Raw genomic sequence first — 24,810 nt, forward strand, 5'->3', positions numbered from 1 at the left:
GTGACATCAGCGAGCCCTTACACCAATCAGCTCAGACATAAAGAAATGGGTGTGGGGTTGGGGCAGGGGCTGCCGCCGCCACACAAGCAGCGCTCTCCCCCTCCCCTGGCTATTTGGTTGCTTAGCAACCACGGCCAGCCTCCACCTGACTTGAAGGCCCACCCTAGTCTATTCAGTCCAGTCTCACTTCTGGGCACTTCAGATGACTGTGGGCCCAGCAAGTTGGCGCAATTCATCTCACAGGTGCCAAACTGAATGATATTTTTGCCAGTTGCTTTCCTTACATATACTGGGGGATAATGAGGCACCAAGTGCACCTCCAAATAATCACGTGGGAGCTTAATCAGAAATAATGCACGTACATATCACATGGACACATCACATGGTCAATGGCTGTGGAGGGGGGGTTTGGTAGAAAAGAAGCTGTTCCGTTCTCATGCTGTTTGAATAGAGTCTAAAGGTCCCATTCAGGTAATCATAGGTGAGGCTGGCAGCCCGGGTGGGAAAGGCCGGTGGATGCCACCCACCTACACATGTAAAAGCACAATCTAGCCCAGGGGTCCCCAACTTTTTTGAGCCTGCCATCACCTTTGGAATTCTGACACGCCATGGTGGGCACCAGTGTTCCCTCTAAGTTGTGGAGACTTGTGAGGAAAAATTCTACTTTGTGAGCTACTGGCATTAAAGTTGTGAGCAAGCGATTCGCCTACTGCATACATTAGTTTGCTCTGGAGCCATCCTTCCTGAGCTAAGACAAAAACGCATGAGCCGGAGGCTAAAAACTTGTGAGCTAGCTCACACTAACTCAGCTTAGAGGGAACACTGGTGGGCACAGCCACAAAAGGGCTGCCATAGGAGGTGAGGCCAACACAAAGTGGCTGCCGCAGCCTGCCTTCAGTCACACAGTGAAGATCCTTGTGCTGTGGTGGCAGCTGCTGCAGCCAAAGCAATGTGTCTAAAAATCTGTATAGCTGATAAAATCTCCAGTGGCCAATCAGAAGCTTTGCTGGGCACTTGGGGAGCACCAGGAAAGGTGTCAATGAACACCACGGGCACGGTGTTGGGGACCCCTGATCTAGGATGATGGTTTGGTTCTTTTTCATGCTTCCCAATTAACTTTATAGCACTGGATCAGGACTGACAGAAGCGCCTGCAAAGACAATGCTGCAAGAAATCTCTGTGCATGTTATGCTTGTACAGTATTTTGTCAAAATCACACAGTTCTCTATTTACTACGTACCACACAGAGTTATTATTCCCAACTGCAGTAATTCTTGATTTGCTTCAAGAAACTGGCTTGGAAACACACAGTCAGGATCCCCGCAATTCGCCCAGAGTTCATTCTCACGTCGAAGCAGTAGAGGCGTTACATTTACAGCAGACTCGCAACTCCGGAAACTGATTCTGGAGTCTCTTGCTGGGTCTGGAGAGAACGCTAGTTAAATGAAAGTAGACAGCTTTTACGTATCTTTCTGGTTATTTGACGTTTACTTTGGATTATTGACTAATGTTCTGGGAAAGCATCAAATAGGGAACAAATATCAGAGGTTGGATCACGTGAAAAACCCCAGAAGCCTGTGTTATTAGGAAGACTGTGACACATTGAGGGTGCGGTCAGACGGCGTGCTGGGAGCGGTTTAAATTGCTCCGGTCCTGATGCGTTCTTTTTTTAACCTGGAGAATCGCGATCACACTCACCTCCTTGTTCTGGATCGCTGCACAGCCACATCGCCGCCCGCCATCCACATGCAGGAGCGTGCGTCGGTGTCCCCCCCCCCCAGTTTGGGCATGCGCAAATTTTCAGATCAACCCGACTGCTATAACACTTCCCTTTAAACTTCAAAGGAACACTTCCCTTTAAACTTTTACCCCAAAACTGGCCTCCGTGAGATCCCGAACTCGTCTAACCAACAAAACTAGGCACCGTTTAAACATTGTTTTTAATAACACGGGAGCGGAGCTCCGCCTGTGCGCATACCGCCGATGCTAAAATAAAATGGCGAGCAAAGAGCGTAAGCCTCGGGCTTCCGAGTGGAAGTGGCTCGACACCACATGAGCGATCAGACATCAGAAAAGTGCGGATAGAACCAGAGAATCAGGAAAACACCACTTGGAGACCTGGTAACAAAATACTCCGTTTTAAAGGGGGTTTGAGCCAGAAAGCGATGGCTGGGGATGGTGCGCAGATGTTGGGTGTGTGAACGTGGATATAAAATCTGTTACTGAAGCGTGCCGAAAGCGGACTAAACGGCCCCTCTGAACACACCCTAAGATTTGAGTCCAGTAGAATCCTAGAGATCAACAAGAGTTTCAGGGTAGAAGCTTTCAATAGTCAAAGCTCCCTTCGTCAGACTTGAAAGGTCAAACCCCCAAAATCTTGCTGGTCTCTCAGGTGCTTCTGGACTCGATCTAACCGTTCTACTAACAGACCAACATGGCCGCCCTCTGAAACTGGAAAAGTATACTCCAGCAGCTCCTGTTTATTCAAGTTACCGTTGCTTTTGTTTGAAGCACACAGCCGTGAAATCCCCTCCGTCTCATCTTGTTTGAAACTCTTGTATGGGCAGGAAGGAGATAATTACGGTCACTTTTTCTTTTTTTAGAAGCAAGGAAGAATGGCCAATATGATGTGAAAACTCAGGCTACAGACTAACTACTCCGTCAAAGTAAAGTGAACAATGGAAGGAAACCCCCCCCAAAAGAAGCATAGGATGGGAGTTAAACAATATATTTGATGGTTTACAGCCAACTTTTCAGATATGCACTCTCAAACTAAAATGCAATTTTTATTAAAATTATTGGCATTTTTAATTGCTCATTGTTATTTTTAACATCCTAAAGAGACGTCGCAGAGCGAAAGTCTGAAAGCTGTACCGAACCCACACAACTTGACAGTTGCACAAAAACATGCAAGTTTCAAAATTATTCCGGATAAAACAGTAGTTTATGATAAACTTTTACTGAGCATCTCTGTATTAATTCTGAAATAAAAATTCTTCACACAGGGAATGTGGACTGCTCAAAAAGCAACCAATGGCTTTTGGAGTGGAGTCCAACCCAAACTGAAGTTGAAGTGCCTAATCTCCTAAAAGGAGAACAAAACCCCACCAACTTGCACGAGCCAGAGCACCGGGATTAGGGGGCTTTGCATTTCATCATGATTCTGATAAACTGAGCAACTAAGGAGCTGAGTCTCTGCCATTCTTGTCCCATCTACAAGGTGAACATCATATTCTCAAAGAATACTGTAAGCATCAATGCCTTGACTCAAAGGAAAGGAATACAGTTGAAAGTGAAGCCTGGGTTTCTGGTTTCTTCTGGTCATGCATCCAAGAAAAAGAGTCCTGGGACTGCTTTACACATTACCAGCTTTTGACGTGGAAATTACTTCCTATAGAAGAAAGACCAACCATAATTTCCAAATGGATACCATAACATTTGAAAATTCTATGTGGTATAAAATGTTCCATGTGAACATACAATAATTTAAACATGTGTAGGACTGTTACAAATTACAACTTCCCGGTGGGAAAATCACACAGATGCAAAATTGACTTCATGCAGCATGTAGGAGAAGTCATTTATCTCATAAGAAAACACATTGCTGTCGTTTCCAGTCAATACCACCCATTGAAGCAAGGCTGCTCCTTCCATCACACACTTTACAATACACTTTGTTGCCCTCTCCAGCACTCAAGCAAAGGGATACCTCAAAGGGGTATGGGTGTTCCTCAGGGCAGACAATGTCACCTAATACCCATACAGTTTAGCGAATGTCTGGGAGGAGCAGCTAAGCGGTAGCGGAGAAGGGAAGATGGTCAAGAGCCAGTACAACAGGGATCCCCAACGTTGTGCCTGTGGGTGCCAGGGAACCTGCCACCTTTCCTTGTGCCCTCCCAATGGGGCTTTTTGCCCAGCAAGACTTCTGATTGACCATTGGAGATTTGATAGGCTGTGCAGATTTTTAAAAATATTGCTTCTGCAGCCGCTGCCACCACAGCACAAGGATCGGCACTGCGTGAGAAGGTAAGCGGCGGACGCCATTTTGTGACGGCATCCACCATGCTGTGCCAGAATTCCAAAGATGCCTACAGGCAGCTGGGTACCTCTACAGTATGATGTAGCAGCAAGAGCGCTGGACTAGGGTGGTTTTCACACGGGGGTGGGTCTTGGGTGGATCCCCCATCGCTAGTGTGGCTGCTGATAAAACACAGCACTAAGGGGGCTTCCGCATGGCAGGTTTCCATGTCCCAGACTCCCAGCAATGCCCACCCCTTCCTTGAGCCACAGGGGTTTCTCCAACTAAAAAAAAATAGGCACTAGAATATGGTTATATCAATATACCATTATGTCTACCAAGTTCTCTCCCAGAGGATGTTGTGATGGGCAAAGGGATAAACAGCTTTAAAGGGAAATTAGATAGATTGATAGAGGATAAGTCTATCAATGGCTAAATAAGTCTATCAAACTCCATACTCAAAAGCAAGTGCGGTTCTGAACTGTTGGAAGAGACTTAACCAGGCAACGTACAACGAGATATCCATTCTACACTTATTTTACCTTCATCTTCCAGGCTGGATTTTTGGTTTTCTGAAGAGTTGAGTTCGTGGAAGCGTGAATCCAGTTTCTCCTGCTTTACAGAATGTCCGTTTAAGAGCCTTTTGGGGTTTGCACCAAACATTCCATCTGAGGAAGCTCTGAGCTGGTGCTCTTTACTTCGGGAACTCTTAAGTGTCCTGTCTAAAGACCGAGATCTTCTTGCGTCTGACCTGCAACCTGACATGGAAGAAGCTTCGTGAGGTACAAAGAATTCTTCTGAGCCTTGGGAATGAACCCCAAATCTAATGCCCTCTTTGGGTTCATCCCCTCTTGCCAGAACTCCGCCAGAGGAGCTCTCTTGCTTGACACAGTTCCCACAGATTTTGCTCCTGGAATCGCTCCCTGCCTCTCCGGAATCCATTATGTGCCCTGAATGCTCCTCCTCTGCAATCGATTCGTCGGAGCTGGAGCCCAGGTTCATTGGATTCTGCAACGCTTCTATGTACGACTTTCTAAACAAACGTTTTGTTTCAAAATACACAGAATCCCGTCCTCTTTGACGCGGGCTGCTCAGGTCAGTACCAAAAGTTATGCTTCTAGCACCATTCCTTTTCACTAGTGGAGGACTTGATGCATCAGCTTCCAAAATATCTTGTGCCAATTCAGGAGTCTTTTCAGGCTCCCCAGTGGCTTGGCCTGAAATGGGATCCGTAGGCGGGTATCCGTCAGAAAGTGCTCTTGGATTTGGCTCGTCACCTTTTCTATCCTCGGCTGAGGTGTCTGAGCTTTCCACTTCAGACTGGCTTTCAGGACCGTGACACACAACAGAATCATCACTGCTCTGGTGGCCATGACTGTCTGCCAGAGGTACCTCTATCATGGTAGAACCCGTGTCATTAGATGTGGAACTCTCACGAGAGCTGCTGCTTTCCATGGTCTGTGCCATGGCTTGAGCATCAGGATTGTTGAGGATTAACTTCTCAAGCAGAGAATTCCCAGAATAGTTTTGCAGGATTGTTTCGGCTGTCGGAATAAAGATAGGGTTCACGATATTCTTCCAAGGAGTCCTGTAGGTGGCCGGACCTGTGGTCAGCAGGCAGCTCTCCAAGGGACAGCCATCCCGTTCGCAATTTACATTTTCCAAAAACTCTGCTGTGAAAATATAGCCATACATGGTTTCAGGTACAATGACTTCCTCCATTCCTTGTCCATGTCTGGAGAGGCATTTTAACACTAGGCGGACTGACTGCTTCCCCACCGGCACGATTTGGAAGTAGAAATCTCCTGGTTTTAAACGGACTTTGTGGAGAGGGGCCAACTGTACGACAACTTTCTCATGGATGCACAAGGGCCAGCCTTCGTGGTAGAAAATAAGGCCAGTATAATTACCCTGCAAGTCAGAAGAGAAAACAAAATATTTTAACAGGAAATATTTCCCCTCGTGTTATTACTTTCTAAAGAAGACTAAATCCATCTCTGACCCTTCAGGACAACAGAAAAAGTGGTAAATTACACTACTGACTTTTAATAAAACCTCACAGGGAACATCATATTTTAGAACCAACAACAATCGTTTCAGAACCATCTATGTCTCTTGGGTTCAAAACACTTAGATTCAAGTCCAGTAGCATCTTAGAGACCGGGGCCTTAGCTTAGATTACAAACTGCTGCTATATGTATTCTGAACTTGGTAGAGGTGGAAAATGCCATCAAACGGCAGCCGACTTATAGCGACCCCACAGAATTCTGAAGGCAAGAGACATTCAGAGGTGGTTTGCCATTGTCTTCCTCTGCACAGCAACCTCAGACTTCCTGGGCGGTCTGCCATCCAAGTATTAACCAGGACCAACCATGCTTAGCTTCCAAGATCTGACGCGATCGAGCTGGCTTGGGACATCCAGGTCGGGGCATTCTGAACTTGGGAGAGAACTTCTGTACTTGAACACCTTCAGATAACATGCTACATAATGTTATGCTGTGGGAAACGCAGCCTGGAGAACTTTGCAATTTTTAAAAAAGAATGTGATTAGTTTACACAAAGAAAGGGGGAAAGGGGGAAAGAGGGGAAGAAAGAAAATGGACAGAAATATATAAAATCCCAATTTAGCATTTTGCATGCAAATCTGCTCCTTACGATCTCACAACTATTTCAATAATCATTCTTATTATTCTTCACTTAAACCTATTTTCTCTGTATTTGAGTTTTAACCAGTCATAAAATGCCCTCCAAGGTTTCATAAATTCTTCTTCCATTTTTCCTTTTAATATGTTTGTCAACTTGTCCATTTCAGCGCATCCCATAATCCTCAGTATGAACTCATGTAGCATTGGAATCTTCGGTGTCCTCCGTGCCATTGCAAATAAGATTCTGGCAGCTGTTATAACATGTAAAATGAAATATCTATGATTCTTATCTAACTCATCTGGTAAACAGTTTAACAAAAATATTTCTGGCTTAAAAGGTATCATGATATTCAAGATTGACTGTAAGAAAGTGGGGACTTCTATCCAAAATTTATGAACCTTTTTACATGTCCACCGCATATGGTAGTATGACCCAATATGGTTGTTACATTTCCAACATATATTACACAAATTTTTATACATTTTAGACAACCTATCTGGGGTTAGAAGGCATCTATAAAACATATTATGTAACAGATTTAGTCAACTTAACATTCACTTTCCCTATTTTACTCCACTGTGACAGATCGATATTATGACCTACATTTTGCATGAGAACTTTGCAATTTTGTGGAGGAGATGGGAAAGGCACTGCAAGGGAACCAATGTGGGTAAATACAAAAAGGAACACAGATCACCGAACATCACCTGCTGGTATTGCATTGATTTTGCTGATCAGCTGCTGAACTCTTACACACAAACAATCCATTGCATTTCTCATATAAATGGCCCTGCAGGATCTAGGAAAGGGGGCTTTGTCACATTTCTCACGGGTTGGCGTTGCTGCTGCCGCAGCAAACACTGAATGAAAAAGGCTATTCATCCAAAGAAAGGCTGTGTTATATTTCTCATATGAAAGACTTGTCACAGGGACCAGTTCCTTATCTAGAGTGAACAAAAGTGATATATTTTTTTTAACCATACAGTAACTTATCCTGCATGTTGTTCTTCAAAACCTATGGCATTCAAAAAACTTTAAACACTTAGTTGAAACTCCTCAAGTTTTAGAACACACAAAGGTTTTTAACCAGGAAGACAAGAGGAGGCAGGGAGAGAAGATATTACTCTTCCCATAGGACAAAAAATATATATATATCCAAACTCAGAAGTTTCTACAAACACCACATCAGATGTGGCACAGTGGTGTTTTGGTTCCACCTTCTGGAAACAACCAGCCAAGCAAAAGGAGAGGGTACACAAGAGCCAGTTTGGTGTAGTGGTTAAGAGTGCGGACTCTAATCTGGGAGAACCGGATTTGATTCTCCACTCCTCCACTTGCACCTGGCTGGATGACCTTGGGCAAGCCATAGTTCTGTCAGAGCTGCCCTTGAAAAATAGCAGTTTCTGTCAGAGCTCTCTCAGCTTCACCTGCCTCACAGGGTGTCTGTCGTGGGGAGGGGAAGGGGAAGGAGTTTGTAAGCCACTCTGAGACTCCCTTGGGTAGTGAAGGGCCGGAGGGTATAAGTCCAATCTCCTCTCCTCCTCCTCCTCCTCTCAGATGGTACCTTCCCAGACAATCTGGAAGGATACTAGATTCAGGTGGGTAGCTGCATTGGTCTTGAAGCAGCAGAACGAAGCTTGAGTCCAGTGGTACCTTCAATGAAGTTTTACTCAAGGTATACACTTTCGTGAGGACGGACACAAAAGCTTATACCTTGAATAAAACTTCGTTGGCCTTAAAGGTGCCACTGGACTTGAACTTGGAAGGATACTGTTGTTGATGGTACTGAAAGCCACTGGGAAGTCCACAAGAACAGACACGGTTGCCCTGCCTCAGTCTTTCTTCCAGCAACGGGTATCCACAGGGCAATCATGGTTTGCAATTCTGGTTTGGAGGGTAAACATAAAATACAGTTTGTCCGTCTGGATGTAATCAGCACCTGTGCTTCACCTCAAAACAGGAAGGAAGTCACAGCACACAACGGAAGAGTGAAAGTGAGTCTGGGACTCATTCACGGTATGTTGTTAATTGGGCCATTATGTGGGAAGTGCACTGAATCTGCTGTTGTGTATATGCGCGTTCAGTGAGGAATTGCAGCCAACCATGGATTTCTGATCATAGTTTCTGCATGATGCACGTGTTCTGAAAACTCACATGATTCTCATTCGATACATGTCACTTTTAGGTGCACAACTACATTTGCAGTATGTGCCTGTCCCACTGTGTGGTGACCAAGAGAAAGTTGAATAAACCTGTGTTTTTTCCATCATAATTAACTAAGAAGTGTATCTTAGCAACTGAGGCGATACAAAAGCATTTAGGAAAATACGTCTTGGTCTTTTCCTCTTGAGGGACAGGTGATAAGTTCAGAATACATAAAGATTCAATTGTTTCTCATTAAATGAACACTATGGGGAGAGCAAAGTGTCTGATGGAAGCACCCTGTCTCCTTGCCGGGAGAGGCCTATTTCTGTCTCGGGTTTCCATTCATCGAGAAGCGCTCATTTCCCCCCCCATCGGCTTCAGACAAGAGATTGACCAGCAGGAGTCACCCTTTAGATTGGAAGAGGCTATGATCCATTAAAGCCTTTTCTTTGGTTCATAATCCCATGTAGCAGCAAAAACACACACAAAAAAAAAACCCAGAAGAAAAGGTTCGATATATATACCCCGCCCTTCACTACCTGAAGGAGTCTCAGAGCAGTTTACAATCTCCTTTCCCTTCCCCTCCCCTCCCCACAACAGACACCCTGTGAGGTAGGAGGGGCTGAGAGAGATCTTTTGAGAACTGCTCATGAGAGAACAGCTCTGAGAGAACCTGTAACTGACCCAGTCCGTGCTCCTAACCACTACACCAAACCAAAATTAAGTTCAAAATCTTCAAACCTTTACTAAAAGCTACAAGAATTAGGGGTACAACACAGAATAATCAGGTCCCAATTCCAGTTGCACAGTACCTGAGTAAGGATTTGGAATAAAGAGGTTATTTGCAATTGTGCATTTCCTTGCTTGGGGGGGGGGGATTTAAACCAATGCCTTTGAGTTTTTCACCTACAATATTGTGTTCAGAAATGGGCTGGGACGCCCAAACAGCCGCGGAGTGATGGACCAGCCTTCCCCTGTTCCCGTGACTGCTGCCGCTCAGGTCCTCTGAGCAACCTCTGAACTCATCATCTACATCTTAATGTCATTAAAAACATGTTCTTTTAACGTATCAGTGGCGCCCCCCCCCCCCCCTTCTCTCAACACTGACTACCACAGATACAAGAAAGAAGAAACATGACAGCATTTTAGAGAGCGGTCATCAACACATTCAAAGGGAAAGAAATTGCCTTAAATACATTCCAGCATTTGTTGCTTTGCACCACAGGGTGAGTTACGCCAATGCCAATCGTTAATAAATTACTTTTAAATATTAATAAATAATCAACAAATCCATGGGAAAAGAAAGTTTAGCTGTCCTTTTATTTATTCATTTTTGCCATCAAGTCACAGCTGACTTGAAATTAAGTTTGTACATTAGACCATTCTCGAAAATGGGGACCTCCGGTAATGGCATGAAAAGAAGAGGATTTATAGTACATGAACTGAGCGTATTAACAACAACCCGAAGGAGGATCTAACAAGCCGGAAGGAGAAGACAACAGAGGAAGCTCCTCCACGTCAGCGATAGTAAAAGTACCCAGCACGCAAAGAAGCGGTTCTGAATGTGCACAGAAGAGATCCTTTTTATTAACAGAATCTCAAAGGAACATTACTAACATACTAACAGAGAATACATGTAACAGGACTAAGAAAAGAAGTTTGGCAACACACAGAAGAAGCCCAAGAAGATTAATTGGACATTACTAACAGTTTAATTTACCAGTTTATATATCACTCAGCTTTCTCTTTCTCCCACTGTCTACCCCTCCCTTTTTTTCTTTTAAGCGAAATACCTCCCCTTTTTAGGGGAGCTAATAAAACCTTTATTAAAAAAAAAGTTTGTACATTAGAGATCATCTAGATGTACTTGTGTGTTTATTCTCTGCATTTTGTATAGCTTGGGGCATTGCATTTTAACTTACGGATTTGCATCCTCTTTGGAGAATGTGTTGCCTCTGTAATTAATTCCAACCCAGTAAACATCATTGGATGTTATGTTCCTGTTCTCTCTCTTTAAAACAAAACAACACATCAGCTTCTATTTCTATTTTTCTATGTTAAAACCAAAGTTGTGAGCATCCCCCCCAATTTTAAACTGATTTGGTTTCTAAACAAAGGCTTACTTGCCTGCCGTTGTTTGTCAAAAACTTAAGTAAATGATAATCAAATAGTTCTTTGTGCAGCGTTCTCTGAAGAAGCTGTCTATTGTTGATTTTACAAAGGTGGAGTTTCTGTTAGTAGAAACACCTGGAAAAGTCAGTCATGGTACTGAGTAATGATATAGTTCAGTTCCTACATCAGTAAGCACCCTATAAATCAACATAACTAATACTTAAAAGGAATCAGATGGTGGCATTTTGGTTAACAAAGTGTTTTTAAAAAATCCCAGCTTGCAATATAATTAGTAGCTTGTAGATGCAAAGCACCTGTCCAGACCTGAAAAGAGGAAAAGAGGTCTTACCTGCCGTTTATTGCATTAAACGTACTGATTTAGGAATAAGCCAGTTGGTTCATCTAGCTGGCTGTCAGAAAACTACAAAGGCTGCCTGTTGCTCAAGAGAACCATTCTGGCCGTACACTGGAAACATTCAGAGGAGCTTCAGAACTCAGCATTACATCAGCACTTATAAACTATTGTGACGCTCTACAGTAGAAACAGTGTTTGAGTTAAACCAAGCCCAGAAGCTTGGGTCTGTTCCCTTTGCACAGGGAAGTAATTATAGGGCAATTCCTTACAGTATATTGTTTTTCTGGGAAAGGATCACACGTGCAGGTCGTCTGCCCTGCTGCAGGACTTGAGAAATCTGAGGAAGCACACGCACTTCCAGTGCTGCTACCGCTTGGCTGCCAAGTGGTGCTCAACTAACAAATCTTGAACGACTTGGTACCAAGGTTCTGTGCAGATGTCATGCCAGCCTCCAGCACACCATGGGTGGCAAACCCCAAACCAGACTCAGGGAACAGTCCCAAGCAGATCTACTCAGATACAGGGCTATTTTTTGGGCAGGAACGCACAGGAACGGAGTTCCGGCTGGCTCCCGAGTTGGCCACGCCCAGCAGGAACTCATTAGCATAATAGGCCACACCCAACAGCAGGAACTCATTAGCATAATAGGCCACACCCAACAGCAGAAACTCATTCGGATTGGCTACATTAGGGGTGTGTGGCCTAACATGCAAAGGAGTTTCTGCTACAAAAAAAGGCCCTGGGCTTTGACAACAAACAAGGTAAACAGAATAACAAGCAAAAGGTGGGTGTGGCTGGATGACTACACTTCTGGTAACATGGGGGGGTGGCCTAATAGGCTAATGAGCTGTGCTGTCAGGGGTGTGGCCCAATATGCTAATGAGTTCCTGCTGGGCTTTTTCTACAAAAAGAGCCCTGCTCAGAAATAAGCCCAATGTTATCCACAGGAAGGTATCCTGAGGACTGCACTGTAAGAATGCACACTGGGCTTATTTCTGAGTAGATCTGCTTCGGACTGTTCCCTGGGTCTGGTTTGGGGTTTGCCACCCATGGTGTGCTGGAGGCTGGCGTGACATCAGCACAGAACCTTGGCACAATCCTGCCCCTTTGTTCATTGGGATAAAGTCACATCCCTCTTCATAAACCGGGTTTCGCATTGTATGTATTGACAATAAACACAGGGGTGGATTTGACCATCCCCTAGGTGGCCATTCCTCCAACTTGAGTGGCTCTGCTGGAAGACCCACTTAAGTCAGAGGATGACTTCAAGCTTAACCGGAAATGAAAAGAGGGGTATAAATATTTTAACAAGCAGATGAATAAACTTTGTTCACTGAAGGGGTAGGACCTACCCCATAGCTTTAAAAATATTTTCAAACAGCCTTCTGTTATTACAGTGACTATTATTTTAGTTTCTTTAATGAATGTCTGAGGTTACTAGTCCATTTTTCTGAGAATTTTTTCCATTAGAATATCCACAAGTGGGGACCCACAAGTCTCACGGCGGGGAGGATTCCTTCTCCCTCCCCATCCTGCCGTCTAGCCGGTTTCTGGGCAACCTGCTCACTGGAAACACTTCTGCTGGTGCTCCCCCCTTCCCTCGCCACCTGTCCCGCTCACCCACCCACCCACTGGCTCCCGTTGATGGGGGCAGCGTTGGTGCCTGCTTCCTTGTCTGCCCACATAACTGTCCTTCTAAAACTTGCAATATATTCTATTTTGGTGGGATTTTAACCTCCCCCCCACAAACTTCTTTTAACATTTTCCAGATATTTCTGCAAAGCTGGGGGAGGGGGTTGTTGGGAAATCCGCCTTCTCTCTCCATAGTTCCATTCAGTGCATTTAAGTATCCACGGATGGGGCCATGTTGAGAATCAGATACGCTGATTTCCATGATGACTTTGATAAAATCTTCCATAGCTGTTGGTGTTGAGGCAGAGTTCTTAGGCCAAGCAAGAACAATCTTTACAGCTGCTGAAAGCTTTTGTAATGATAGTTTCTTTGCCTGTTTGGTAATCTTCATCTGGCAGGGGAGGAGCTCTCATGAAGAAGTGTGCACTGAGTCATGAAATGTCAGGCCCTGCCACAAATTTTGTTAGTCTTTAAGGTGCTCCTGGACCCTTGCTCTTTTCAACAATGGCTAGTTTGCTTCTGAGTCTAGTTTTAGCAGGCTACTCTTGACCTCTGAGGCCCTACACCAGGAAACCCCAATGTGGTGCTTGTGGGCACCAATACTCCCTCTAAGCTGTGGAGTCCTGTGACTTTGTGAGTTACTGCCATTAAAGTTGTGAGCAGGCGATTTGGACACTGCATAAATTAGTTTGCTCTGGAGCCATCCGTCCTGGGCTAAGACAAAAAATGTGTGCACCAGAGGTTAAAGAACTGTGAGCTAGCTCACACTAACTCAGCTTAGAGGGAACAATGGTGGGCACCATGATGGCCGCTGACACCTTTCCTTTGCCTGCCAATTGGTTTCTACTGCTACAGACAGACTGATACAGCTACCCACCTTGGGAATCGTTGAAGCTGTCATAAAACTGGTGTGATATGTTCCAAGTGGCTAGCCACAGTTAACAGTTGGGCTACCACTAAGGGTGTGCATTCGATTAAATCTGAGCTGAAAAAAATACCTGGAAAATATCTTATTGGTATGTTTCAGGTATTGATTCCACCAGATAGTCATTTTGGATACTGGTTGTCTATCCAAAATGGCCAAGCCCCGAAAAGCCCAAAAAATATTCAGGATTTTCGGGACCACCAGATAAATTACCTTCAAAGCATTTAAAGGGATTGCAGTCCCTTTAAATGTCTTCTCCAAGCCGTGAAACTTCTCCAGCTTAGAGAACTCTGAAGGTGTTTAAAGGGCTCACTGTCCCTTTAAACGCAGTCTGCGTGAACTCACCGCAGCTCACCTAGGGCTGGCTCCTCTTGCAGCTGCAAAAAGAGCCACCCCAGGATCAGCCAGGGTGGTCCAAACTTTTTTAAACTTGGGGGTGGGGGTGAGGAGAGGCACAAGCAGCTATGCTGCAAATTTGTTGCCTCTACTTCAAAAGCCCCCCAAGCCCCAGATACCCCTGGATCGATTCTCCATTATACCCTATGGGGACCATAGGTTATAATGGAGCCCAAAAATTCAGGTTTCCTAAATATTTCTCAAATCTGAATACCATACCGGTATTGAGATTCGAGAATATTGGAAAATAACAATTTTTGGGGGGTTCAATATACCCAAACCTGAAAAATACCGCTGTTGTTTTTTTGCACACCCCTAGCTACCGCTTTCTGTGCCAGTTGCAATTGCTGGACAGTGTTCAAAAGCAGTCAAAACAATAATACATTGCAGTAGTCTAGTCTGGAAGTGCACGAAGCACGAATGATTGTAGCTCAGTTGCTCCTTTCTAAGAAAATGTGAGAAATGGCCTCCTGGCTACCACATCCTGCTGGGCATCTAGAAGAAGTGTCAGAGCCGAAAGCACACTCAACCAACATTTCAGTGGGGAATGCCACCAGGTCTACACTTATCCCTGGATCAGACCTATGCTCAATCAATAATTTTTTCTGCTTTAACCATCAGTTCGTTCGCCCCGAAACATGTACAGACTGGACTCCAACAGGCTCAACACAGCTTCCAAAAAGAAGAGAACCACACCTCCAGCTTCTGACAATACCTAATTATGCCTGCTATTAAGACACTTTTTAATATATAAAAAATTAATATGCCGAGGTAGCGCCATTCGTAGCAGTGATAAATACATATGCGACTCTTGCAGCTCCACTGTGCTTTCAGAGCATGCCCCCTTCTTCCTAAAGTTTACAGCTAGAAGATTCTGATTACCAGCAAAGGCCAAACTAGCTTTGGTTGGTTTCCCAGTAAAGAAATTGGAAGCTGATAGCAGAAGGGGGGGGGGGATTAGAAAAGATCTACTTGGTGAGGCAAGGAGAGAGAAGAATGGTACTTGAGGGCTGAAACATCTGTCATCAGAGCAATGAATAATTGCTGCTGGCTCACAGTGGAAACAGAACTGTCCTTTATGTGACTATAACAGGCACTAAACCCCTGATTCAGACTCCTGTTGAGGCTTTGCACAAACATTGGGTTATAAATCCTTTTGCCTCCCTGGTGCGCCGGGTCTGGGGCCTGTAAATCTTCAAGTGATTTCCTGAATAGCTGCATTCCTGAGAAACTTGCCATTCACAAGGTATGTGTGGGCAACCCTTCTCCTTCCGCTTCACTCCCCCGTGAAGACGTCGCTCCTGCTCACTGCTGAAGCCAGCTGAAGGACTGACTGTCCTCAACGGCGGAGGAAACTTACTCAAAGCCTTAAAATAAGGTTGTGTGTTCCTATAGAGAAGGAGATCCAAGTGATCAAATAATATTTTGACACTAAAATGTGTACAGACCTCTAATTGCTTGAACAACCTCCTGTTAATAGCCTCTCTTTATTTTTGCAATATGAGAAGCTCCCAGCCTACTCCTGATCGACACTTCCTTGATTTTGTATTGTATTAGCAGTCTTGGACAAAGCCCACACTTCCAGCTACTCACAGGCCGGCATTAATTCTGAAAGCCTGGATGGCGTGGAACATGCACGCTGAAACTCGTAGCCGGATTTGTTTATTCGCCAGCGGAACTAAGTATTTTGTTGCTGACTCCATTAGAAGAGAACTGCAGTGTTAAATATCAAGTGCGGTTCTCCCACACTTGGGGCTGAGGGTGCATCAACAGTCCCAGGGAGGGACAGAAAAAGCAAGGCATGCAGCACCGAGGGCAGAATGTGGACTTCTGAGCATCTCCGCGTTTATTTAAAGTTTCTTGTTAAGGTGTGCCTGCAAGTGAATGGTAGAGCCCACACTCTCCTCTTTGGGCAAGTCCCCCTTTCTTAGGGTTGGCAGGGGGAGGAGGAACTTTCCAGGAGCAGCATCGAAACCCATCCAATGTACAGCGCTGTGTCTACGTCATTGCCCAAGTGACCCGGAAGTGACGTCATCATGTCCGGGACTTCGGGGTGATGCTCTAGTTTTTCGGCAAAAACTCTATGGCAAATTTGGCTTCTACCATAGAGTTTTTGCCCAAATACCAAGAGCATCTTCCCAACATCCCAGATCAGACCATCCTGATGCCCTGAGAGCGCGCTGGAGCGATCAGACACGGGAAAGTCCATCCATGGCCCCATCGCAACCCGTTTTCTGCCAGATTTCCCCCGGTGTCTTTTAACTCCACTTCTGCAGCGGAGCAGAACGGGTTGCTGACGGCTGCGGGGCGCTTTCCAGATGTTGTTGTCTGATCGCGACCTTTAAATCTGCCCGGCATTTGCACCTATGGCAGGTCTAATTGTGCATATGACCGCAGCCAGAATATTTTAGATTCTGCTCTGTGATCCATCCTGAGCCTGCTTGTGGGGAGGGCAGAATATAAACTGAAACAAATACATTTCTAACAAAAAGCACAAATGATACTATGCCGTTGGGAAAAGGCTTTAGGATTTGCAAGAGCTCTGGCGAATCCTAAAACGCCCCATGAGGCTGTAACATCACTTCCGGCTTCTGCAGGAAGTGACATCAGCATGCCCTCCTTTCCCCCATTTCCCTCCCACTGGCATTTCAGGTGCCAGTGGGCAGTTGGCTGGGTTTGCTGGGAAATCTGCAGCCATCGTGGGAGGCCTGGCAACCCTGGTAGCCCGTGAATGACACTAGCAAGATGCCCTCGTGCTCCTCCTGCGCCTTTTCATCTCCCCTTGCGGCACAACCATCGCACCCAATAAAGCACTTGCTTTGACCAAGGCTCTGAGCATTTCAGTAGATGTTTCATACGCAGATATTATTCTGCCTAGAACATCCATCAGTAGTCTATGCTGGCCAAATGGGGTCATGTTTAAGGAAGATAGTAAACTGATGTAATTCTGACATTTAAATAAGTGGAAAAAGAAGTCTGTGAGCGAATTTTTAATTCTTCTCATATTCCCATACACGGCCTCAATAAGGGACAGCCTCTTATCCCTCCGCTACAAAGATCGGCAGCATTCGGCACGACCCCTTGCTTCTCTGCGCACCATGTGCAACGCCAACTATTACTATCAATAACATCTCTGGTGGGGGCTGGCCCTGTCGTGGGAGACCGGAATACTACTAAGTCGGGATCTTAGTATGTCATCTCATAGTACGCTACCTTAACCCATTGATGGACGACCAAGGTGAGCACTTTAAGTAATATTGTATGATTGTTTTAACGGGTTTTAAATGTTTTATGCTAACCGGCTATATTACGCCGGCAAATGTGAGCTGCCCTGAGCCCGCCCGTGGAGAGGGTGGGATATAAATATAACTAATAAATAAATAAACAAACAAACATTGGGAACTGCCCCTTTAAAAATAAAAGCCGCAGAAGATCGATTACAAACAGATTACTTTGATTACTTCTGGCTTTCGCCTCTTGCTTTTAACATCCGAAGAAGCACGCGAAAAGGTGACGCCCTAGTAATGGCATTACTGAGTTACAATTTTCAGCACCTAATCCAAATACAGTTCTAATGCTTACACAAAGGAAAAATTTCTCCTGTCATTAAGAACCACTCTTTTGGGCTCTCTGTCACTTCTCTGCCTGGCAAAAATTAAAAAAAAAAAAGTGGGGGGAAACAAAAGTATCCCCCCCCCCGCAACATTTCCCAAATGCATCATGACCAGCTTTGTGGCTTCCAGTTGTGCTCCAGGTTAGGGGTAAGACGGCTCAGATCGTATTCCCAACAGAATGTAAAGGAAGTTGTATGTTTTTCCTCTCTCGGCGATGCTTCCCTTTCTTATTAGAACGCACACTTTCCCATGGTTATCTAATGCTTTCATTAGCTAGATTCAGAAAGCTTAGAGGTAAAAAGATTAAACTCGACATCTTTTTTTTAAAAATCTTAAACCGTGAACAAAGGAAGTCTCTGTTCTAGCAGCGAAGGTAGGAATATACTCACACAGGTTTCCTGCTGGATGCACTGCAAGACTCTCTTGGCAGGGACAAGAAAATCAATTAGACATCTGAGACCGTCTCCACGGTAGAACTTTTCAACAATGCTGAAAAGCTGCCAGAGAACAGTAGCAGCCGTGGCTTCAAAAGGTGGGTAGAGAGACGAGAGAGTATTCTGGATATAAGTATCAAGGGATTCCGAATCCTGAAATAAAAAGCCACAAAAGCGTTAACTTATGGGGAAGGAAATAGTTCAGGATTTTTTTTAAAAAACCCACAAATACCAACAACATTGAAACCTTTAATGTACTAGTTTTCAAAGTGTGTTCCTGAGTGCCCTGGGAGTCTCCAGAAGCCAATCGGGGATTCCTGAACAGCCACGCGGGACAAATATCCCTGAAAGACAGCCTGCCTACTACTCCAGACTGCAGGGGAGAGTGACTCCGCACAAGGGTGGAACATCCTTCAGAACACAAAGGGTTTCTCTCATCTGACAGGTCAAAGTGAAAGGTTTCCCTGAAAGTAGAACATTTGGAAAACATTGCTTTGGAGAACATGCTTCATGTAACTGTTGGCTGTCTGTGGTGTGGCTTCATCTATGACAGTTTCATCATCCTGGCCCAGGGTAAGGAAACCCTCAAGAGGTCCCACCAAGACGTCAACATCTTTAACTTTACTGGCCGCCTGAGCCCTGACCAGTCCATACAACAGTCCTGTTTTTTTGATACCATTATGGTGGTGGAAAGTGCAGTCAAGTCACAGCTAATTTATGGAGACCCTGTATGGTTTTCAAGGGAAGAGATGTCCAGGGGGGGGGGGGGGGGGGGGTTGCCACTGCCTACCTCTGAATGGCAGCCTTGGGTGTCTCCCATCCAACCACTAACCAGGGCCGATTCTGCTTAGCTTCTGAGATGGGGCTAGCCGGGGTCATCACGACCACTGAAAACCACACATATCGAAATACTTCCAGCTGCCACCCTGAGCACAACACGCAATCCATTGGCTCTATCCAGCACTAGGTTACAATGGCGTCTGCTCCATTTCCAGGAGTCACACCCAAGGCTCCCTCTCAGCTGTGGAGTCTCGTGAGCAAAAATTCTCCTTTGTGAGCTGCTGGCATTGAAGCTGAGAGCGAGCAATTTGGCGACTGCATAAATTAGTTTGCTCTGGAGCCCTCCTTCCTGAGCCGAGACAAACAATGTGTGAGCCGGAGGTTAAGAAACTGTGTGAGCTGGCTCACACTAACTCAGCTTAGAGGGAACACTGGTCACACCTAGACATTGTAGATCAGGTATTCTCAGGATTACAACGAACACTTAACAAGGTGACAAAACAGACTGACAAGGCCAGGCTGGTACTCAGACATAGCCTACTACAAGACAGATCTACAAGAAATCGCAGACCACTCATCGTCACCCACAACCACCAGCTCAGTCCTGTCCAGATTATCATTAATTATTTAAAACCCTCCTGGACAATGGCCCTTCTCTCTCTTTCCTTAGTCCTTGGTTGTCAATCTTCCTTTGGTTACAGACAGCTGCTCAAACCAAACCTCACAGGGTTGTTATGAGGATAAAATGGAGGAGAAGCAGGCCCATAGCTACCATGAGGCCCATGGGGTCCAGCCCCCCACAGTTTTTACGGGCCCCTCCCCAATCCCCAGCTCCTCCCCCCTATTTCTGCCCTCAGCCCAGTAGACGGTGACTCCGCACTGCCTGCCGCTGCTCCTGGGTGCCTGCCTCCCGCATTCCTGGTGCCGGAGCCCACTTTCCCCGGCGCATCTTCGCTACTCCGCAGAGCGAGGCTCGTCCTGCAGCTCCCCAAAGCGGCTCCTCATCTTAAGGGCGCTCCGCTGCTTGCCACCCCGCCCATGCTCTGGAGAACCCCGCAGCCGGTCCGAGGAGGAGGCGATGACCCACCGAGCGAGGGAGGGAAGGACGGAGAGCCAGCCAGCCCGTGAGGCTGCCCGCCCCAGGGGAAGAGTGCCTAGAAGCGGGTGCGGCTGTCGGGAAGGCCCCGGGAGGAACTGTGGGAGGACGAGGCTGACGGCTGGTGCCGGAGAGCCAAGCAGGGAGCCGAGGGGTTGGAATCCTTGCCCCCTGGGTTTCTCCACAGCACCGCGGGCTACGTAATGGGTCACCCATTTCAGCGCCGGTTCTCTTGTTAGTAGGGCTACTTGAGTTACAGGGGACTGATCTGCCCTTGCAGTGGGGTGGGGAGGGGAGCTGCGGCCACTGGGCATTACCCTGGAGCCTGGGCGCGTGTGCAGGGCTGCCTTAGGAGTTCCACCAATTAAATCAAAGTTAATATAATTAATTTTGATTTAATTGGCTGGTGGGCCCCCCAGGCCCCCTCCCCCAAAACTACGGGGCTGAGAAGAGAATGGTGTAAACTGATCTGGGTCCCAGTTGGAGAGAAAGGCGGGGCATACATGAAGTAAATAAATCTGACCTCAAAATGACAATATTCAGAAACTAGTGGAAAAACATTTCAAGCTTCTGATCTGTAGGTGATATAAAAGCTACCGTTCTCCAGCAGAAAACAAAAATGAAAACCTTCAGAGGGAGAGTCCAGCATAGATTCAATATAGTTTAGCGAGATGTCTGACGTTATCGCTCAATGATTTGACAAGTACTTCTGATTCTTTAACCATTATAGGTTGTTCACCAGCTTAGCAAAAGTACAAGGAATGCGTTACCAATAGAGTCAGGTGGGGCACCTGTGTTGGTCAGAAGCAACAGAACAGAGTTTGAGTCCAGTGGCACCTTGAAGACCAACAAAGTTTAATTTGGAGTATAAACTTTCATAAAAGGTGCCACTGGACTCAAGAAGAAGAAGAAGAGAAGAGATTGGATTTATACCCCGCCCTTCACTACCCAAAGGAGTCTCAGAGCGGCTTACAAACTCCTTTCCCTTCCTCTCCCCACAACAGACCCCCTGTGAGGTAGGTGGGGCTGAGAAAGCTCTGACAGAAGCTGCTCTTTTTCAAGGACAGCTCTTATCAGAACTAAGGCTTGCCCAAGGCCATCCAGCCAGGTGCAAGTGGAGGAGTGGGGAATCAAACCCGGTTCTCCCAGATTAGAGTCCGCACACTTCACCACGACACCAAACTGGCTCAAACTTTGTTGGGCTACCAATAACTATTGTTGTTAGGAATGACTTAATTTCCTTAACTACATTGGCATTTTAGGGAACCACTATTCATAGACATTTGGGACCAGGCTGTTTAAAACTGTTTGTCTCCATAATCTCGTATATGTATGACCACCTAATGAGGACCTCACTGCATGCATTTAAGAAAGTGAACACTAGTCAATGAAAGGGCACGTTACGATAAAACCTTTTTGTCTTAAAGGTGTCACAAAACTTCTGGTTATTTTTAAAATAAAATTTAAAAATCTAAATCATAACACAGCACGATACATTTTGCATGATGCATTATACATTCTGGAATCAGTCTCACTTTGGGCAGAACTGCATGTTACCTTAGCAAACATGTTGCCAAAATGATCTTTGTTAAAATTACAGGAATGCAGGTGCAGGGAGATTTACAGGAGAAAGTGCTTGACCCTTCCCATGCAGACTGACTCTTAAGAACACAAGAGAAGCCAGGTTGGATCAGGCCAGTGGCCCATCCAGTCCAATTCTCTCTGTCACACAGTGGCCAAAACCTGGGTGCCATCAGGAGGTCCAGCAGTGGGGCCAGAACTCCAGAAGCCGCCCCACTGTTGCCCCCCCAAGCACCAAGAATACAGAGCATCCCTGCCCCAGACAGAGTGTTCCATCTGTACCTTGTGGCTAATAGCCACTGATGGACCTCTGCTCCATATGTTTCTCCAATCCCCTGTTGAAGCTGTTTGTTCTTAGAAGAATATAATCTTCTCTTCCCTGGAAACCACCCTCTTCTTTGCCTCATATAGTCCCCTCAGATACTGTGAATATCCCTCCTCTCACCACGCTAAAGCACTTTCCTCCCTTTCCGTGCCACAAACAGAAACCCTTAATCTTGCATTATAGGAAAATTAATGGAACTCTAAGGGGGTTCCGTGCGCCTTGGTGTTTAGTCATGCCGGCCACATGACCACGGAAACGTCTTCGGACAGCGCTGGCTCTTCGGCTTTGAAACGGAGATGAGCACTGCAACCCTAGAGTCGGGTTCGACTGGCTTTCGAGCAAGGGAACCTTTACCTTTACCTTTAATGGGGTTCCACAGAAGTCCTGGAAGTTTAAGGCAGAATGTCGTGGGAGAAAGGGGAAAGCGTCCCCCGATTTTAATACTTCTGAATGCCATTTCTGTGCCTCTGTACTAAGTGAGCTCCTTTCTTTGCAAAACCTCTCTCACCTTCTGACTGGGGTATAAGGACTCAGAGATCTCCACTCTGACTGTATCTGACCGAGGGAGCTTTGACTCGCAAAAGCTCATACCCTGAAAAACTTCTTGGGTCTCAAAGGTGGTCCTGGATTTGAACCTAGCTGTTCCACTGTGGCTGTCCTCTGAAACTATATTAAGTAAAAGAAATCTTCATGTCTTTGCCTTGGAAATAGTTTCTAGCAGAGTCGCTTCCCTACCCTTATCAAGGTACAGGGGGGGGGGGGGAATAAGCAACATTTCTATAGCACCACCTTTGTTTTAAAGTAACTTTGGGTGTCGAGACGAAAGGCTTGGAACATGTGAGAGTAAATACAGAGATGCCCGCAACAGCTAAGTCCCCGGGACAGTGTGGAAAAGGGCCATAAATCAGCGGAACAGACGGCAAGCAAAGAAAGAAAGGACAGGATCTCTCTTTCCAGATTTACGTCCACAAATTATTTCTTCACTTCAAGTTCAGAGGACTGATGGGAAACAAACAGCCTCGCAAAGTTTCTCACACGACTGTGCAAACACAAGTCAAAGCTCCCTCTCAATGGGGGAGGTTTCCGTGCCAAGGATTCCACTCACCCTGTGTTTGCACAATGCCTGAGACAAGGAATTCTCACTTCTGACCGGGGCCCCTCTAACAACCACTTAGAATAGCAACAATGCCTTAAGAGTCCAATCTGGTGGCAAGTTCTCCTGCACGAGGGAGCAAGTGGGAGATATCATGCTCTGGTACATCTCCAAGTCACAGGGGTGCCATAGAGCGGCCAGTCTGGTGTAGTGGTTAGGAGCGCAGACCAATGTTCCCTTCTAAGCTGTGGAGTTTTGTGAGCAAAAATTCTGCTTTGAGAGCTACTGGCATTAGAGTTGTGAGCAAGCAATTTGACTGCTGCATAAATTAGTTTGCTCTGAAGCCCTCCTTCCTGAGCTAAGACAAAAATGTGTGAGCTGGAGGCTAAAAAACTGTGAGCTAGCTCACACTAACTCAGTTTAGAGGGAACTACTGGCGCAGACTCTAATCTGGAAGAACCGGGTTTGATTCCCCCCTTCTCCACATGCAGCTGCTGGTGTGACCTTGAGTCAGTTACAACTCCTTCCAGAGCTGTTTTCTCACGAGCAGTCCTCGAAAGAGCTCTCTCAGCTCCACCTGCCTTACAGGGTGTCTGTTGTGGGGAGGGGAAGGGAAAGGAGACTGTAAGCCGCTCTGATACTCCTTCGGGTAGTGAAAGGCAGGGTATAAATCCAACCGCTTCTTCTTCTCTGGGTGGCACCTGGAGAGTGTTCCCTGTAAGCTGTGGGGTCTCGTGAGCAAAAATTCTACTTTGTGAGCTATTGGCATTAAAGTTGTGAGCGAGTGATTTGGCTGCTGCATGAATTAGTTTGCTCTCGAGCCATCCTTCCTGAGCTGAGACAAAAATGTGTGAGCCGGAGGCTAAAAAGCTGTGAGCTGGCTCACACTAACTCAGCTTAGAGGGAACACTGCTGGAGATCTCCTGCTGTTACAATTCATCTTCAACTGACCAAGATCATTTTCCCTGGAGAAAACGGCTGCTTTGGAGGGTGGCCCCTGCTGCGGTCCCTCCTCCGCCCCAAACCCCACCCTCCCCTTGTTCTGCGCCCCCTCCCCCCAAATCTCCAGGTACTTCTCAAACCCGAGCTGGCAGCCCTCAATTCATTTCGGTGGACTTGGGCAGGAGAACACCCCACTAGCTTGGGAGTACGACACGAAACCTGAACTACAAAATTACAGAGCCAAAGCAACTTTTGAAACGATGCCTAGTTCCATTATACCAAAACTGAATAAATTTCATCTCCACAAAGCTCAACGGCTGGCCTTGGGCACGTTTCCATTTCTCGCCCAGTCCCGCCTCATGGAGGGTGCCATGATGTTAGCATAACTGCCCCTTTTCTGCCCCCAGCACCTTGAATGGACCAGGCCCGGACCTTAGCACAAAACTACATCCTGGGGTCACCAACCTCCTGGTGGCGCCTGGAGATCTCCTGCTGTTACAGTTGATCTCCAGATGACCAAGATCCGTTCCCTGGGAAGAAAAGCCTGCTTTGGAGGGTGGACTCTACGGCAGGGGTGTCGAACTCATTTGTTACGAGGGCCGGATCTGACATTAATGAGACCTTGTTGGGCCGGGCCCTGTGTGTCATAAAAGGTAATGCCAGGTAGCGGAGAGATAAACTTTATAAAGGACACAGACAAACACAATTAAAGATTT

General features: G+C 46.1%; 1 protein-coding gene across 1 annotated transcript in view; it reads right to left on the minus strand.

Annotated features, from left to right (window-relative positions):
- The window catches only part of PLEKHG4B (pleckstrin homology and RhoGEF domain containing G4B), a 136,635-nt gene that overhangs the window by 73,825 nt on the left and 38,000 nt on the right, over nt 1-24,810 (minus strand). Inside the window, exons 2-4 of the mRNA XM_015417715.1 lie at nt 18,233-18,430; nt 4,576-5,929; nt 1,241-1,423 (exon numbers count right to left, since the gene is read on the minus strand). Coding sequence (XP_015273201.1) covers nt 1,241-1,423; nt 4,576-5,929; nt 18,233-18,430 — 1,735 coding nt within the window. The remainder of the gene's footprint in view (nt 1-1,240; nt 1,424-4,575; nt 5,930-18,232; nt 18,431-24,810) is intronic.

This window comes from Gekko japonicus, unplaced genomic scaffold (assembly GCF_001447785.1).
Source record: "Gekko japonicus isolate JY-2015 unplaced genomic scaffold, Gekko_japonicus_V1.1 scaffold97, whole genome shotgun sequence".
Classification (NCBI taxonomy): domain Eukaryota; kingdom Metazoa; phylum Chordata; class Lepidosauria; order Squamata; family Gekkonidae; genus Gekko; species Gekko japonicus.